Source organism: Dryas octopetala, chromosome 1, assembly GCF_963921425.1.
Source record: "Dryas octopetala chromosome 1, drDryOcto1.1, whole genome shotgun sequence".
Taxonomy (NCBI): domain Eukaryota; kingdom Viridiplantae; phylum Streptophyta; class Magnoliopsida; order Rosales; family Rosaceae; genus Dryas; species Dryas octopetala.
In genome coordinates this window covers 4553483-4571729 of record NC_141366.1, presented here as the reverse complement: position 1 = coordinate 4571729, position 18247 = coordinate 4553483, and the positions used below count along the sequence as shown (strand labels likewise).

At 38.4% G+C, this 18247-nt stretch overlaps 3 protein-coding genes across 3 annotated transcripts; 2 read left to right on the top strand and 1 right to left on the bottom strand.

Moving 5' to 3' along the window:
* The first annotated feature begins 2734 nt into the window (after positions 1 to 2734).
* LOC147296734 (ABC transporter A family member 2-like) lies at positions 2735 to 8765 on the top strand. Its single transcript, XM_086238194.1, has 16 exons — positions 2735 to 3379; positions 4107 to 4338; positions 4436 to 4605; positions 4743 to 4928; positions 5050 to 5145; positions 5226 to 5426; positions 5529 to 5688; positions 5777 to 6003; positions 6481 to 6598; positions 6674 to 6750; positions 6929 to 7018; positions 7149 to 7292; positions 7367 to 7672; positions 7752 to 7832; positions 8093 to 8269; positions 8398 to 8765. Exons 1-16 carry the CDS (start codon positions 3011 to 3013, stop codon positions 8662 to 8664), a joined length of 2901 nt encoding a protein of 966 aa, XP_086094320.1. The 5' UTR covers positions 2735 to 3010; the 3' UTR covers positions 8665 to 8765.
* A 1347-nt stretch (positions 8766 to 10112) lies between these two features.
* Positions 10113 to 11709, top strand: LOC147296733 (tRNA-splicing endonuclease subunit Sen2-1-like). Its single transcript, XM_086251270.1, has 3 exons — positions 10113 to 10266; positions 10533 to 11285; positions 11611 to 11709. The coding sequence occupies exon 2, from the start codon at positions 10539 to 10541 to the stop codon at positions 11271 to 11273; it is 735 nt and encodes a 244-aa protein (XP_086107396.1). The 5' UTR covers positions 10113 to 10266; positions 10533 to 10538; the 3' UTR covers positions 11274 to 11285; positions 11611 to 11709.
* Positions 11710 to 11722: 13 nt separating this feature from the next.
* LOC147296732 (tetraspanin-3-like) lies at positions 11723 to 15740 on the bottom strand. Its single transcript, XM_086251258.1, has 2 exons — positions 15060 to 15740; positions 11723 to 12305 (listed from the first exon to the last, which is right to left on the bottom strand). The coding sequence occupies exons 1-2, from the start codon at positions 15570 to 15572 to the stop codon at positions 11961 to 11963; spliced, it is 858 nt and encodes a 285-aa protein (XP_086107384.1). The 5' UTR covers positions 15573 to 15740; the 3' UTR covers positions 11723 to 11960.
* Positions 15741 to 18247: the final 2507 nt, after the last annotated feature.

The following is an 18247-nucleotide window of genomic DNA, read 5'->3' as shown; positions in this document are numbered from 1 at the left end:
TCCTCTATTAATTAATTAGTCCAATAACAAATTTTTTTTTTCGCTCAAACTAATAAAAGTAGGTAAGTAAAGATATGATGTAGAGTTTTGTGGAGAAAATCTTGGGTGGCAATTAACACTCTTGAGTCTTGCCATGTCATGCTGTTATATTGGCAAAGAGTCAAAGACAACCCAATAATGAAATGACAGGTGCGTATTTATTGTTGGTAAGATTAAAAAAAAAAATAGGACTCATATGCTAGAGGTTGTCAAAGAAAGAGAGAGATTCGAGAGACTTGTTATTTTGATTTCAAGAGAGTGATCCGATGCACACTCCTATTAGCGAAAACTCTCCAATTAAACATATTTTTGGGATCGGCAAAAGAAGTGGCACCGATCACTGGCACTTTTGAAAATAAAGCGTCGAGCAATCAGTATCGGAAATCTTTAAAAAATGCAGTTAACTGCTCTATAAAATAATTTTATAACCTAATAAATTAAAAACAAATACAATTTTTTTTTTTTTAGTATATAGGAAAATAATGGTGGATAATGGTGAAGCAAGAAGCTAGTTAGTTTGCTTCCCCCTCCTTTCTGTGTAAGCCTTTTGGACCTGGTCGATGACTCTTTGGGCATGTTTAGCCCAAGGTATATTCTGATACAGTTTCTGTTGTTTTGGGCCTTTTGATGTTTTGAGTCAATTACACTAAAGTACATACTTGATACTCCATGAAATGAAAGTGTCCAGAAGAAGATATATATCCTTTAGTTATATATATCAGTCATTTCCTGGAAAAGTGGTTGCCTTAATGTGGCTGCAAAAGCCTTCAAAAGCGTGTAGGCAGTAATTAATTAAGAACTTGAAATTCTAATCAAAATGTACAGATCATAAGCATTTCACAAGTTTTCAAAGCTTTCTGACAATAAGAAGGGTGGTGGGTACCTGTCGAACGAAACCACCGGGTTCGGCATTGGTCCGCCGAACCCGCTGCATTTTTATTTTTTATTTTAATTTGTTTGGCTGTCTGCTGGGTGAGAGGAGAGAGGGAAGGAGAGAGAGAGAGAGAGAGAGAGAGAGAGAGAGAGAGAGAGAGCGCTGCGCGCGGTGGCTGGAGGGCTGGGGTGGTTGGGGCTGGGTTGGGCGCGGGGAGAGTGGTGCAGCAGGGTGGTGGGCGCACGGTGGTGGTGCTGCGCGCGGGGAGGGTGGTGCAGCAGGGTGGTGGGCGCAAGGTGGTGGTGCTGCGCGCGGGGAGGGTAGTGCAGCATGGTGGTGGGCGCGGGGAGGGTGGTGCAGCAGGGTGGTGGGCGCACGGTGGTGGTGCTGCGCGCGGGGAGGGTGGTGCAGCATGGTGGAGAGGTGGGGAGGGGGTGTGTACGGGGGGGGGGGGAGATGGGGATGGGGTGTGTGAGTTTTGGGTGTGTGTGTGTGTTTTTTTTTTCTGTTTAGGGAGGGTGTGCAAAAAGAAAAATGGATGGGGGTGTGCGGGTGAGGGAAGGGCCAAATGGTCTTTTCCCTTGAGTTTTTTTTTTTTTTTTCAAGAAAGGGTGTGCAAAGAGAAATTTAGGGTGTGCAAATAGCAGCACTCAATTTATAATGGATTGAAAGGGTGCTTTTGAATGCAATACAGATATACATCAACATTAGCACAACTCAATCAATAAAATAGAAATCAGATCGGACGGAAACCTGGTCAAATATTATTTATTGTAAGAACATAGAATTATGGTAAAATTATCTCCTATAAAATTATAATATACCTAACCTATGTAATATCATATTAGGGTCTTATTTTGACTATTCATGAAACTCTAAAATTCACTAAAATAAGGAATTAATCACTCTAAAGTCTAAACCTAAATCTGAAAATAATCAACAATCAATAATGCGTTTAATGACAATTTCTCACGACGGTTGAATAGAGCTAACTAAAATTTTAATGGTATCCTCTTTCCTTACAGCACAAGTAACCGAACGCATCTTTTAATTTCTCAATTTCCTAGCAAGTAATATTTTCTGCAATTTTGAATGGCTGCCATAATAATTCATATCGGAATCAATGAATCATGAACCTTTATGACTGTATTTTTAGAATGACAATTCTACCCTTCCAAGTTGTAGACTAAATTGACCAGACTACCCTTCGACTGTGGATTTCTTTCCTTTGGCTCCGGCTACTGAAAGTGACGTGGCACCAAACGAAAATTCCTTTTCCTTTTTAGCCAATGGTGGATAAGGCTACTTTCTTTTTTGGCCAATAAGGCTACTTTCTTAAAATAGTTCAAATGGTGTTAAGTGTTAACGTATGTTTTGACTAAACGCACCATTAATTAAGCAAACCATGTGATTTGTCATCGTGATAATAAACAATTGGTAGTAGGTGTTTACTTGCTACATTTGTTCTTTAAAGATGCTTATCAAATGATTGTGTTGTTTCATACTTTCATGTTGTATTTCCTTAATTAAACGAAAAAAAAAAATTTCAATTCAGAATACCTCATTTTTGTAATTCAAAAATACAATCTTTTAATAAGAAAAAAATTATAAAATTAGAGTTGATGTTATATTTGCTTAACAAAATGAAAGAACATTTTCCAATAATATTTATAATTTGTTTTCTCACATAAGCATTTGATTGCACAAGAGGGTAATGACCCCTCATTAACGTAAAAAAACACAATTCAATCTTAAAAACAAAATTTAGAATTAGTCAAAGCAATACAGAATCTCACCAACAACATTTCTATAAAACCTTTTACCAAGCAATTCTCAGAAAATTTCGGAGCAAATCCCTTTGTTCCCTGAGCATTGCCCATTTGCCCCCCTTCTAAGTTCTAAGTTCTAACACAAGCTTTTGGCCAAAAAAAAAAAGTTCTAACACAAGCTATTCCCAGTGGCAACTCCGTAATTTCCTGCCACCTGCCGAAGCTGAACGTACAAAACCGCTCCTTGGTGGGAAACAGTACACTCAGTCCATCTCACCGAGTACAAAACCAACCAAATTCAAATCCAACAAAAAGAACCGGAGAAATCATGAATTTACAGAGCGGTTTTCCACTGCTGTACCAGCAATTCAAGGCGTTGTTCAAGAAGAACCTCTTGCTTTCATGGCGAAACAAGAGGGCCACCTTCCTGCAGCTCTTCTCGTCCTTCTTCTTCATCTTCCTCATCTTCTGCATCCAGAAGGCCATCGAGGCTCGCTTCGCGTCGTCCACGTCCTACAAAAGCGTCACCGATCCTCAACCTCTGGTTTCGCCGCCGATCCCGCCCTGCGAAGACAAGTACTACATCAAAAAGCCCTGCTTTGATTTCGTCTGGAGCGGAAATGGAAGCGCTAGGATTCGGAGCATTGCCGGTGCTATCATGGCTAATAATCCTGGCAGGCCAATTCCGTCGGACAAGGTACGGAGGAACTCGGATTATTGTGTAATTCGTGTTGTTGTGTAATATGTTTGGTTGGCGAGAAAATGGAGAAAGGTGTTTGCGGCTGTTTTGCTTTTGCTTTTGCGCTGTTTTATTTGTTTTACACTTTTGCTTGTGAAAATGATAAAAAGTGTTCATATTTACTAAGTCACGTGACTCACGTCAGTCGTGTGGCGGAACTTATAATTTGGTCTTGTTGAGAATTTAGAAGAAAGGCATATAATTTGTTTGATATATCAGAAAAAAAAATAGAAAATGAGCAGAAAGTAGAAATTTTTGAGATGAGCGAAAAGTAGTATATAGACTATATAGTCTTATTGGTTTTTTTTTTTTTTGTGAAATATGTGTTTATAGTTTATGTAATGAGTGGAACGGTGGAACCTTTGTTTCCTCAGGTTTTATTTGATACCAAGAAAGTACTCAAAATAATATAAAAATATGAGATTAGAAATTTTTGGATTTGGTTGTTAGTTGTTACCAAGCTGAGGGTATAAAAAGGGGAAAAACAAATTTGAAATGTTAAATTTCATTGTCTTATGCTTCTTGGTTTAATTATGTGTTGTTCTTTTTCATTGTCTGTTACCTAAATAAATCCTGTTTGATATGATTCACATGATAGTGTTAATACGTAATTTCCCTTGTAAGATTTGGTGTGAGAAAGTCAGCATATAAAAATTTGGATTTTCATTGCCATATGTTTGTGCAGGTCAAATCATTTAGAACAACAGCCGAAGTGAATGCATGGCTGTATAGCAAGCCTATGTATTGCCCAGGAGCTTTGCATTTTGCGGAAAGAAACGCCACTTTTATTAGCTATGGCATACAGACTAATTCTACTCCTGTTGCAAAACGAGGGCATTTTGAAGATCCCACATTCAAATTTCAAATTCCTCTTCAGATTGCTGCTGAGCGTGAAATTGCTAGGTCTCTGATTGGAGGTATTAGGTTTTGTTTCTTATAGTCCTGAGTTCTTGCAGAAAGTTCTACTTGCATGATAATCACCTTGACCTTAACACTCATATCATCCTTGTTCAGTTCCAAATTTTAGCTGGGTTGTTGCGCTCAAGGAATTTGCGCACCCTGCACTGGAGATTTTCTCTGCTTTGGATACAGTTGGACCAAGCTTTTTTCTTGCAACTGCCATGTTTGGGTTTGTCTTTCAAATGACTTCTTTGATCACAGAGAAAGAACTAAAGCTTCGACAGGTGATGGCTTTACGAAACTTTAAGTTAATATATGATTCTGTCCAGTTAAATGGGCTTAAGTATTGCTAGCAGTGCTGTCCCATAACCATTTTCATAATCAATTAGTTATTTAGTGTTTTATTTGTTTTGCCCAGCAGGCAATGGCAATGATGGGTCTTTATGACACTGCGTACTGGTTCTCATGGCTCACATGGGAGGGAATTATTACACTTATTTCATCACTTTTCATCGTTCTCTTTGGAATGATGTTTCAGTTTGATTTTTTCCTAAACAACAGTTTTCCGGTCTTATTCCTTGTCTTCTTTCTCTTCCAACTCAATATGGTAAGACTGTTTCTTGCAATTACTTGTTTTAATCGATGCTTATTGTTTCTGAATTCTGTTCTTAAGCAAGCCTCTTTGTATCTTAATAACATCTAATCCATCCTCTAACATTTAATGCCAGATTGGTTTCGCCTTTATGCTGTCAGCCTTCATAAGCAAGTCATCTTCATCAACAACTGTGGGTTTCTCCATATTTATTGTTGGTTTTATGACCCAGGCAAGATTCCTCAGTTCAAGATTAATATATTAGTGTTTTTTGGTTCAATGGTAATAACAGAAACCATTTTGTCATTGCAGCTTGTTACAGCATTTGGTTTTCCCTATGCTGATGGCATCTCTAGGACCTATCGAATCCTCTGGTCATTTTTCCCACCTAATCTTCTTGCAAAAGCTCTACAGTTACTCGCTAATGCAACATCTACTGCTCAAGATATTGGGATTAGCTGGAGTAAAATAGCAAAGTGTGCACCGAATGATGATGAATGTGTTATAACAATTGTACGTATACACGTTGGTCCTCGAACTCAAAACATCAACAATAGTTTATAAGTTTGTTTGATTAGTTTGTAATTATTAATATTGGCATTTAAACTTTGATAGAAGGACATTTATATGTGGTTGGTGGCCACATTCTTCCTCTGGTTTGTATTGGCTATTTACTTCGATAACATCATCCCAAACGTATCTGGTGTGAGAAAATCAGTGTTTTACTTTTTAATGCCTGGATACTGGACAGGGAAAGGTGGAAACAAAGTGGAAGGTAAATATCATTGGAATCCAGTTTGTGCTTGAGTTTTCCTTGTTGGATGGTAATTTTGGCTTGATATAGTTTCCCTCTCTTTTCATAGAGGGTGGCATTTGTAGTTGCATAGGTTCAGCTCCACCACAGGAGCGACTTACTCCAGATGATGAAGATGTCCTTGAAGAGGAGAACATTGTAAAACAACAAACTAGGGAAGGCATAGTTGATCAAAACATTGCTGTTCAGGTACGTGGCCTTGTAAAGACATACCCTGGGACCACAAAACTTGGTTGCTGTAGCTGCAAGACGACTTCACCTTACCATGCTCTCAAGGTAAAGAACCATTTATGCCTAAAAGTTTCAGAGAAAGTTGAGAGATTAGAAGGGCTTACCTCTCTGTTATGTAGGACTAATAGTTTCGTGGTTCAAGCATAAGAGCTCTTGTGAGATAATTTAATTATTTTATTTATTCAACGTATCTTCCTTTGTTTCTTACCTAGTTATGTCATGAATTTTATTTGTGAGAATGTTCTAGTGGAGATGGTAGTCTCACTTAGGTTGACTGCTAGACTATGTGATCCTCTGGTAATGTGAAGGGTCATCCATCAGTTTGCTTCTTAGAGGAATGTCCCTCTGAGCTAAATTTATAGATATTTCATGATCAAGTTTACTACCCTGTTTCTAGATTTTTGTCAGTTGTCATTATAACGCTTGTGAATATGATGCCGACACAGTTATCTGTTTCACTGTTTCAGTTTTTTTTTTTAATTAATAATATAGTAACAATTGGTTTATTTTGAATACCTTCAGGATTTATGGGTGAACTTTTCCAAGGATCAGTTATTTTGTTTACTTGGACCCAATGGAGCTGGGAAAACCACAGCAATGAATTGCTTAACTGGCATCACACCAGTGACTGCCGGAGATGGTAATAGTATCATTATTTTTGAGTTATCAGAATGTTACTGGGATGAATTTAAATTGTTAACTGTCTTGCTAACAGCATTGATATACGGATATTCAGTCCGAAGCTCAGTTGGCATGGCAAAAATTCGAAAGATGATAGGAGTTTGTCCACAGGTGACCTGCTCCCCCTTTCTACACACACACACATACGAATATGAGCATGTATGTATATGCGTGTACATGTGGTAGACTCCAAGTTTTCAAGACTATACAAGTTAGATAGTTTTCACTGTGTTATGTTAACTCATAAAAAAATTAGTCTTAACTTGTCTGTATATTGCTCTGTTCATAGTTTGATATTCTTTGGGATGCATTGTCTGGGCAAGACCATCTCCACCTGTTCAGTAGTATTAAGGGCCTACCCCCAGCTTCAATAAAATTGGTATGTGCTACACTAACTTTAATAGGGTATTTCGCATGCTTTCTTCTTTGCAAATGTTTTAACTCTGAGTATCACAATCTTTCATTACTGTTTGGTTCTGTATAAGATGAATGCTCCTTCTCACATGCAGGTTTCCGAGAAGTCATTGGCAGAGGTAAGACTCACTGAGGCAGCCAAAATGAGAGCTGGGAGTTACAGTGGAGGGATGAAACGTCGCCTGAGTTTTGCAATAGCTCTTATTGGTGATCCAAAGTTAGTCATCTTAGATGAACCGGTATGGAAATTAGAATTTTTCCTTTATAAGTTCATCTACTTGCTCTGTTTATGTAATTTAGTTATTATCTGTAGACAACTGGTATGGATCCAATAACAAGAAGGCATGTATGGGACATCATAGAGGATGCAAAAAAAGGGCGTGCAATTGTCCTAACCACTCACTCAATGGAAGAAGCTGACATTTTAAGTGACCGGATAGGAATAATGGCAAAGGGTAGGCTCCGTTGCATTGGAACTTCAATCAGGTTGAAGTCACGGTTTGGGACAGGTTTCATTGCTAATGTGAGCTTCACTGGGAGCACCAATGGACGAAGCCCTCCAAATAGGGATGCAGTTGCTACGCCTCACCATGAGGCTGTTAAGCAGTTCTTTAAAGATGTATGTTACTTTTGATTATAATTTTCAACTGTTTTACGTATGGAAAGGTTAATTTCTAACTTGGGAAAAGTTTTGACAGCATTTGGATGTTTTACCAAAAGAAGAGAACAAAGCCTTTCTGACTTTTGTCATTCCTCATGATAGAGAGGGGCTTTTGACGGTAATCATTTCACTTTCTACCTTGCTTTTGCGTTTCATAGTATTACAATGGTTCTTGTTGGTGATATAGGCCGTTCACAGGCTGTTAGATTGACTAATAATTTGTTAGCTTGATCCTTGTCTGATAGCATGATTCATTGATTCAAGGCTGATTTCTAGAGCATAATACTGTTCTTAACAAATGAAGTCTCCCTTAGGACCCTTACGAAGTTTGTAATGTTCTACTGTCCTTATTCCTTTGGATTTAATAACCTTCCACAGAAATTTTTTGCGGAGCTTCAAGATAGAGAAACTGAATTTGGGATATCAGACATCCAACTTGGTCTTGCAACTCTTGAAGAAGTTTTCTTGAATATCGCAAGGCAGGCAGAGCTAGAAACTGCCACAGCTGAGGGGAGGTTGGTTACTCTCACTTTAACATCCGGAGCCTCAGTCCAGGTAAGCACAATTTCTTCCTCTTTTTCATTTTAATCTGTAGCAAGATACATCGAAACAAATATAAAATCGAAAGTAAATTTATGTTTTCTTGTTTTACTCTTCTCATTTGCGCCGCAATGATTTTGCAGATACCGGTCGGAGCTAGGTTCGTGGGGATTCCAGGAACAGAATCAGCAGAAAATCCAAGAGGGATTATGGTAGAAGTTTACTGGGAGCAAGATGATTCTGGTGCCCTTTGCATATCTGGCCAGTCACCTGAAACTCCGATACCTCCTAATGTTGAACCATTGCCCTCTTCTGGTGCAATTTCACACAGAACTTCGTTAGGCCGGTCAGGACTAGTTCATGGATTTGTGATACAGCCCGACCAAATCAGTAACACTAATTCTCATTGATGCCGTAGGTTATAAGTTACCAGAGGTACATATTTTTTTGTACATTTAATAAGTACCATATTTGTCATGGCCAAAAAAAATAAGTACCATATTTGGAAACATATAGCCATTTGTAGTGTTTTGGATAATTTATTCAGAAATTTGTTGGGATACCCACTTATCTAATTGGGCCTTTCACCACCAACTTGATTATGGGCTGGAATAATGGGCTTATCACTACCTAAACCCTAAACCCTTAAAATCAAATAGTTCAAATTTGAATTTTGAGGCGACAGAGAAAATTATGAATAGAAGTATAGAACAAAAAATTGAGAGGAAGCTACGCACAATCGATACTTTTAGAGTGCTATTATTTGCACACTTTTTTTTTTTTTCTTTTTGTACACCATTTTCTTCTACACATCTCTTTCACTTTTTTAAAATTTAAAATTTCTCTTTAACACACTCCTCTCATTATCAAAATACTCAAAATTAATCATCTCACCAAATTTCTCATTGCACACCTCCCAATCCATCAAACACATCCCAGCCACCCAACATCCTAGCAAACATACCCCACCCCCGACCCCACCTCCCACCCCGCACCACCACCACATCTCTCTCCTCCCTCCCTTTCTCTCTCTAGCTTATCAACCCAGCCACCCCGCCAAGAAAAGTCGCAAACACAAACGAGCTCCGACACCCAACCACAACACCAATGCTGCCACAGTCCCTGTCATAGGCCGTTTGGCAATGGAGAGAGAAAGGGAGGGTCGGCGCGTGGCTTGGTTGGGCAGGGCGCGGGGCGGGGCTGGGCTGGGAGGGCCGGGTTAGGCGAGCGGCAAGGCTTGGCTGGGAGGGCCGAGGTTGTCGTCACCGGAGAGAAAAGTCAGGGCTGGGCTGGGAGGGCCGAGGTTGTTGTCGCCGAGAGAAAAGCCAGAGAGAGGAGGGGAGGGTCGGCGCAGGGCTGGACTGGGAGGGTCAACGTGGGGTTGGACTAGGTTGGGCGCGTGGCTGGGCTGGGAGGGCCAGGGTTGTTGTCGCCGGAGAGAAAATTGGAGATAGAGGAGGACAGAAAAGAGAAGAGAGATGAGTGTGAAATGAGTTGTTTTTTAGGGTCTTTTTATATTGAGGTTTTAGGATAAATTTACTAATTAAGTGATTGGAGGTGTGCAAAAAAAAAAAAAAGCTGTGAGAATAGCAGCTCTCTACTTTTAACTTTCAAGTAAATCTACAGTGAAAATCTTACTTGTTTTTTTGTTGATTTCCATTTGTTGAAGCAAAACCAAAATCAACGATAATTTCAAACTTCGACTTTTTGTTTTTTTAGGTCGTAATCGTTAGTTAATCGTTAATTGAGTGTATTGGGGGGTTTTTACCCTATCAAACTCTCTTCCGGGAAAAATCGATATTTCCCCGAATTTGGGATGAAATGTCCTCCAATTAAACAATTAAAGCTTGATAATTTCGGCAGTTTTCACCGAGAAATTGGCGGACTGGCAAGTTTGGCGTTTTTGTTTCTCCTTGCCGGGAAAACGAAATATCGGCGATTTTGACCGAAATTCGAATTTACAGAGCTTCAACTCAACCCCAACTAAGCCAACCAACAGCAATCCCTAAGAGGTACTCTGGTTCTTTCTCAGTCTCTCAATCTTTGTTTTTTTTTTTCTTTAATACAAAGAATTTGGCAAGTATTTAGCATGAGTTCAATTAAGAATATAGCATCCCAATACTGACAGAAGAAATAGGTTGAATTGGGGTGATAAGTAACATAAGTTGATTCTTGGGTGCATTCAATGTGCTTCAAGTTTTCCTCAAACATATGTACTCGAGGAAAATAAAGAGGGGCGAAGTTGTTTATATCTTCTAGCTGTTTGATCTTACTGTAGAATTAAATGGGGCCTAGATGGAAAGGAAAGGGTGCACAAGCTAAAGCTCTTGCAGATCCCATGTCAAGGATAGTATCGCAGCTTCAGTCTTCTCTAATCCAATCAGATGCTCAAGGATTCTTGTGTGGGTGCAGTGTACTTCTTGCAGCAGAACCAGAACAAGCTCATCTCCTCAGTCGTGCCGGCTTTGGTGAACCCATCATTAACACTGACAAGGATAAGCAGTGGTTTCAGTTGGGTACGGAAGAGGCATTTTTCCTATACTCTTCTCTGAAATGCCTTAAGATAGTGGGTGAAGATAAATCCCCAAAGGGTGATCAAGAGCTTTGGCAGTGCATGAAATCCAAAAAAGCAATGTTTCCTGAATTTTACAAGGCTTATTCTCATCTTCGAATGAAAAATTGGGTTGTGATGCCCGGAACCAAATATGGTGTGGACTTTGTTGCCTACCGCCACCATCCGGCTTTGGTCCATTCTGAATTTGCTGTGCTTGTGTTATCAGAAGGTGATGGTGATGCAAACCGGCGATTGAGAGTGTGGTCTGATATTCATTGCACCACAAGGCTTTGTGGAGGTGTTGTGAAGACATTGCTAGTTCTTAGTATTAGTAAAAATGGTCATGATGCTGCCTCTTCATTATGTTTGGAAAGATACACAGTTGAAGAGTGCACAATTTCAAGATGGAGTCCAGAACAATGCCGTGGGGATGATACAACAGTTGATGTAGAACCAAGTAGTTGAAAATGGAACCAGGTCAGAGATAGTGCAGAATCTTATTTCTCATTTTACAGTTTTCAACTTTTCATATTGCATTTCCTGATTTCCTTACCTTACTGAATTATGGACCTTGTTATGCACATCTTCCTAGGACCAAGTTGATTGTAGCCTTTTTATTTTTATTTTTATTTTTTTGGCCAAGGATTGTAGCCTTTTTATGATCATATTGTGAAGCGAAGAATGTGCAACCATATGCAGATAAAATGTTAAGATAATGATCCTCAGCAAAGTCTAGGTGAAAATTGCTTGAATAAGCATGAAGTACACTGAAAGATAATCAATTTCCATGTGCATGTTGCAGGTCAAATGGTGGTGGTGCTTAATATCCGGGGAAATGGATCTGGAGTTGATTTTCTGCTTTTTCAATGGCAGTCGTGCAATTTACAAACAAACAATACAAAGAGTAACGTGAGTGATGCATAATTACTCTATTTGTCTTCATATTGAATGACAAGTCTCTCAAGTAAATGATTAAGATAGAGAAAATAAAAAGTACTGATAATTCACATATACAGCCAACTTATCAAAAATCAAGCCAAATTCATGATGTTCACTTGTCTAAGACAGATAAGCCCTATGAGTGCAATTCCGAAACCTTTAAAACACATTTTTCACAAACTTTTCAAGGTATCAGATTCTCTACCACTGCAGTTAAAGTTGGAAAGCACTAGGTTGTGACTTTGTCATCCGAGCCTCCCCATAGGGTTCATCATTGTCAATCCGACGATTGTTTCTGAATGCTGCACAGCCAATCACATAGAAGATTACTAGGATGATTAGTACAACAATGTTGACCACAGAGACCTTCCTCCAGCTCTTCCTAATGCTGGCCAGCACACCAGCTTTGCAAGAGTTACAGGAATAGCACAGTTGCTGTTGATCATTGCTCCACATTGTGCAGTCAGGATTGGTTCCCACCAAGCCTCCTCCTGTGTCCCAACCGGTCTCATTCACATAGGTATAGCCACAGTCTGTAGGGGGCTTGCAGCAGCCAGACTATAGATAAAATGGAAAAAGAAAATTGGTATTTCAATCATTATATAAATACAATTACACACACACACACACTTAAGTAGTGTTACATATATAGTGTCACAGTTAAGTAGTCTATTCATTAAGCAACACTTGAGTTGTGTAACATATTACCATATTTACTCACTTATATTAGGTAGATCTCACATATATAGAAGAATGCAAGTGCAAGTGGGTTTTATGGGGATCTTATCTCTGTGAGAGATTGATCAGAAGTATGGTACAACTAGTTGTGTTTGTATCACTTGGTTTTTGGACATAGACCAACTACCAATTGCATGGGTCGGTGATATTGCCGCTTTGTGGGCAAGTTAAGCCCCCCTTTCACTCGGTCCTGTCATTGCATACAAAACTACAGTAACCTGCTTCCTGATATAAATGCTTTGACATAAATAGTACCCAAGGATCCCAAGCTTTTTAAGCAACAAAGGGACAAGAATGATTTAAAAAAAAAAAGAAAAAAAAAAGAAAAAGAAAAGAAGGGATAACAATGACTAGTGACTACAACTGCCTTGTGCCAGAAAAAGATGCTGACCGAAGCTTGAAAGTTGAAAGTTGAGAAACCAAAATCAAGGTCACTTATTTTAACTTATTCATTAATTACACCCCCTTCTTGTTACATCTATCAATCTATAAAATTAGAGATACTTTTCTTCTCAAGGCTGATCATCACCAACTTAATACAGGCTTCCTATCCCCCCCCTTTTTTTTTTTTATAGATATTTTATTATCTTATATTATAAATATTGTCGTGTGAAATTAAATCTTCAATTATAACCACACCATTATGATTGTGGTGTGGTGTAGTTTTGGCCTACTAATTTACTTCAATTAGTAGAGCCTGGACTTTTGGGGAAATGACATATAATGAGTTAAAAGTTAAAACTACTTCAAAGTGATATTTATTTATTCATACAAAAATTATTTATTTTTTCTCAAGTGATTTTTAAATGGATGGTCAAGCATGTGAAGAAAGTATGGAACATAGCATGGTCTGGCAACATGCATCAGTATCTGGAACATTGTATTCTCTACACCAATAATTTGGACTTTGTGTGTTCTTTCTACACCAATGATGTAGACTTGTGAACTAAAAAACACCCAAAGAAAGTGAAACCCAGAAAAGATGTAGGGAAGGAGGGCCGGAAAACATAGGTGATTCCAAGTTTGTTTAAAGATGTACCATTATTTTCTATCCCTAACCTAGCAACCAGACAAAAGTGAGAAAAGGATATCCCACCTAAAAGAAATTCTGTTAGGATAAAGCACAAAAGGCTATCCCTACTCTCCTAAAGAGAACATTCTTTCTTAAAGATTTTGAGGATCCTGTCCTTCTGTAAAGAGGGACACCAACTACCTACATTTTTTTTTCATGTTGTAAATATCTTGATAATCTGAGATACACAGTGTCACATTGAAATTAAGGTGGATAAGTTTTCGGGTTAGCCCAAAGAATGAAGAGAGTGGAAAAATAAATTAGGATTATAATATATTAAGATTCGATTCAGAATAAGCGAGAAAGACTTGAAAAAAAAAAAAGGGATAAACATTGGCCGAACTCTTGTCGTAAACATGGAAGTCTACTGCTGAAAGTCTGAAACTATAAGCCCGGCTTGTGGGCTTCTCTCTTCATGTTGTGTGTGGGGGTTTAAGACTTTTCAGTGGTGTCTTGTAAACATCACTTCCCAAAATTTAACGCTATTCTATCCACCACATGGATGAGACATAATTATTGGACTGTGTTATTTCTCGAGTAAGGTCACCGCCCCTTGTGGGGGGTCCATACATGATGTCGAAAAAATTTATTTCAATAATGGGTAATGAAAATTTTGTATATTAAAATGATATTTTAAAAATTTAATTGATTGAGAAAAGGGGATTTAAAAATAAAAAAAAAGAATAGAGATACAAAATGTGTTGCACAAAATCACATATATATGAAAACGACAGTGTACAACTGTACAAGTGGGACTCTGTGGGAGTAATGCTTTGTATTGTTGGTAATGGTGGGTCCTCCCTCATCATGAAGAAAAAAATAAGGAAGGCTAACAAGGCAATTTTCCATTGGTGGAGTGCAAGAACCACATATTACCGGCTATATATATTTATTATAATATAATTGAAGGCTCAAGTGCTCAACTCAACCTCAACCCCATGGTTGTCCGATTGGCTGCCCACGTGCCATTACCTCCCTACCAAAGATCTAAATCATAAACCAGATCTACCACTAAACCACTAATTAATCTTCTTCAACCCCAACTCCAAAAACCCAGTTCCCTATTTACCCAAAGAAAGAGGTTAAAAAAGCTTAAGTCACAAAAACATTCGAGTTTATCTGATAAGTTTGGTTTGAGTGATGGTACATATCTGAAATTTTTAATTTTTTATGCTAATAAACATGAATCTGAATTGTAAGCTAAAGAGGGAAAAAAAACAAAAAAACAGTTCTCTTCAAGCAGATTATAGTGGAATAAAATGGGTTAATATTATGATAGGTTAAAGTTGGATTGCTTCCAATGTAACAAAGAAAAGGTTGTGATATGACTATGTTGCTATGAAGCCTATGAAGTGTTCTAAAATCCTATAGTTTTTTGAATACTTAATAGTTCTTTTTGTTCAAAAAATGTTCATGCTGTAAACAAAATATTGGCTAGCTAGCTAGCAAGAATATATAGAAAAAAAAAAAACAAGAAACAAAATAAACAATCACACACATACCTCAATAGGGTTGAGCTTTCTGTTGTAAAACATGTCGGCAGTCTCAGGCACACCATTGACAGTCCTCCCCATCTTGCCACAAACCTTGGAGCCCCTGACACAGGAGCTAATCTTCCTCCAGTAGCTATTATCTGCTACCCTATCCTCCAGCCAACCAGAGTAGTCCTGCAGATAGTATTCCACATAAGCCCTGTTTATGACAGGCCTCCCAGACCCTTTGTCTGTGACCACATAGGCAAAGATGATGAACCCAATCAGAGCTGCAATGATGAAGAACATAACAAAGAGGTAGACCCACATGAGGAAAGTGTTTCTGTAGCAAGCCCCAGCAAAGCCTGCCAGAGACACCACCATGATTGAGACCCCTAAGACTATGAGAGGCCATTGGAGGAACTTGAGGCAGTCTGTGTTGTTGGCTCTGCTGCTCAGCCATATCCCACCTCCAAGGATTGGGATTGACAGCAGGAAGGTGATGAAGTTCAAGGCTCCTATCATGTGGTTGCTTGCCCTCATCTTGATGATTACTCTGTTTTCTCTGCTTTCTCCGTTTTTGGGTTTCTCTTTTGGCTTTGGAAACTTTTGAAGTTTTTGTTTTCTTTCTTCTGCTTCTGCTTCTGCTGCTGCTTTTTTGAAACTTAAAGTTGGGAGGTGATAAAGGGGTTGTTTAAGTGTGAGATGCAAGTGCTCTTTTATAGGGAATTTGAGGGTTTGGATTGCCTTTTTTTGGGGTGAGTAAGAGAAATAGGATATTTTACTCGCCCTGCATTGCAGACATGTATTCATTTGTAATTTTGTATCTGACATCCTGCAAAGTTACCGAAGTACCCATATGTTTAAATTTTGTCTTTGCTGCTTGCGGGAAGATGGTCTTTTGCCCTCAGGGACAAAAAAGGAAAAACATTGAAAAGACTTCAAATTTTTAAAGGCTAGATTACACTTTTTTTTTTGCCTAATTTATTGGGTTTTTCATTTTCGTTTGAAATTTCATTTTTAAAAAAACCCAAAATAAGTTGAAACTTGAAAGCATTGAAAACAATAAAAAACTAAAATACTCTTCACACATGATAGACACGTGTACTAAAATTGACGTGCACAATCAATGTATTTGGCAGTTTAGACCAATTGTTCAAGTGTTTGGACCGTTTGGTAACTATAAGGATAAATTTGAAAAAATAAAAGTGGAAGCTCGAATAAACTATTATAAGGACCAAAGGGTAATTTGGCCAATTGAAGAAACTTGTGAAGGTGGTGCATTTAGTTTTGCTTAGTATAGGAACTACTGTTTGACTATGTGGACAGTGCAGATTCTTTCTTTACTTGTAGCCTTGTAGGTGGCTATGGTGATTGTGTGAAGATATGGATTTGAAATGCATACTTAATGGGGTTCTCTGTAGACAATGACTTTGATAGTTTATTCGGCCAAAAGGCCAAAAGGCCAAAAGAAGAATTTCAAAAGACAGAAATTACAGAATACATAGACTTTTAACTTTATAATCTAAATTGATATAATAATGATATATTAATATAACCCAAGATATTTTAAGTTACAGATTCTGGAACCAAGTATTTGTCGGTCCATGTGAGCCCGGAATTCGTGGAGGGACTAGATTGGGCTTGAGTCCATGGATAATTGGATATTTTTATTCAGGTACCCATGTAACACTGTATAAATTGATGACCATGCCTTAGAAAAAAATTAGAGACACATTGTGTGTAAGGTAACAGTGTAACACACTAATTCTTCAATGGAGCATGTTCTATGAGCCACATATGTGTTTATAGATCTCACCTTAAGAGGATGTCGGCAAATCCCATAAAAAAATCTCTCAAGATACTGTCTCTTTTACTTCATCTAAAGCAAGAGCTCTCTCACTTAATACCTGTATACTTATTTTTCTATTGTGACTATTATTGTTTTAAACCTTAAAATTAAGTGGTCATATGATTAAATACATGTTGCACTTCTATAGTGACGACCAAAACAAAACTCAACCGGATCATACTGGCTTGAAAAACGACACAATTTACACAGCAAGTAAGGCAGTATTTTGAGCAGAAAGAAGTTGGAGTCAGAGTGATGATGACAAGCAACCTAAGTTTTGTGCACATAACGTACACAGCAAGAACAAGTTGATGCCAAATGAAATAAATGAATTAGAGTATTCAGGTTGGAATAGGTAATGGCGGTCCGTCCCCACTTGAAAACCTTTGGAATATGCAAAAGCGAAGCTGCCTAGAAATTATAAAGTAGTAGTCGGTAAGCAAGTTCTTCACACTTTTTGTGGTCAAACTTATCTTTTGGTTGTACAAATGTACAATGGGGGTCAAACACATCACATACGTGCTGAAGAAGGAGATAAAATTATCATACTCTTAAATTTATTATTAAAATTATCTTTCAGTAATAACCTTAAATTTTAATTCTATTATTAAATTTGTTTAAAATTAGAAGATTATGTTTCCTTTTTTATTTTTATTTTAACGGTTGAGTTTTAAAAATCTTATAAAAGTAATATTTGAAGTTAACCTAACCCGTAAGAGTGAGTAGATAATAAAATAAGATGTCTATGGTTTAATTTCCTATGGTTTTTTTTTTTTTTAAAGTTCAAAACGAAAAAAGCCCATCATCAGCTGTAGAGGTGTCAAACGGGCCGGCCCGGCCCGGCCCGACCCGTTTAAGTTGAGTCCATCGTGCTTTCGTGCCGTGCTCGGGCCGGCCCATATAGTTAAGATCTAAGCCCAGCACGGCCCATGGCCCGCGGGCCATTCGTGCTCGTGCCGTGCCTTAAACGGGCCAGCCCACGGACCTATTTTTATTTTTATTTTTTATGGTGATAAAACTAATCTTATGATATTTTTTCTTATTTATAATTAAATATTAACATTATTTTTCATGAAAATTGAATATTTTTGTTGAAAAGTTCTTTAAAAATAGAAAAAATAATGTTAAAATAGTCGTGCCTAATTCGGGCCCATTTCGTGCCCGTGCTCGTGCCGTGCTTGGCCCGTGTCGTGCTCGTGCCGTGCCGTGCCCGATGGGCTAAAAACTTCGGCCCAGCCCGGCCCATTTAATCTTGCCGTGCCGTGCCGTGCCTATTTTAATCGTGCCGTGCCGTGTCGTGCTCGGGCCGGCCCGACCCGTTTGACACCTCTAATCAGCTGGTCCACCTGCAAACACTCACTGATAG

Bases quoted from the DNA above. Each gene is read 5' to 3' on its own strand.
- LOC147296734 (XM_086238194.1), top strand. From the start codon at position 3,011: ATGAATTTACAGAGCGGTTTTCCACTGCTGTACCAGCAATTCAAGGCG. The intron at 6,751-6,928 runs GTGACCTGCTCC...CTCTGTTCATAG, and splicing joins TGATAGGAGTTTGTCCACAG to TTTGATATTCTTTGGGATGC. The intron at 8,270-8,397 runs GTAAGCACAATT...ATGATTTTGCAG, and splicing joins CATCCGGAGCCTCAGTCCAG to ATACCGGTCGGAGCTAGGTT.
- LOC147296733 (XM_086251270.1), top strand. From the start codon at position 10,539: ATGGGGCCTAGATGGAAAGGAAAGGGTGCACAAGCTAAAGCTCTTGCA.
- LOC147296732 (XM_086251258.1), bottom strand. From the start codon at position 15,572: ATGAGGGCAAGCAACCACATGATAGGAGCCTTGAACTTCATCACCTTC. The intron at 12,306-15,059 runs GTATGTGTGTGA...TTTTATCTATAG, and splicing joins GAAAGCTCAACCCTATTGAG to TCTGGCTGCTGCAAGCCCCC.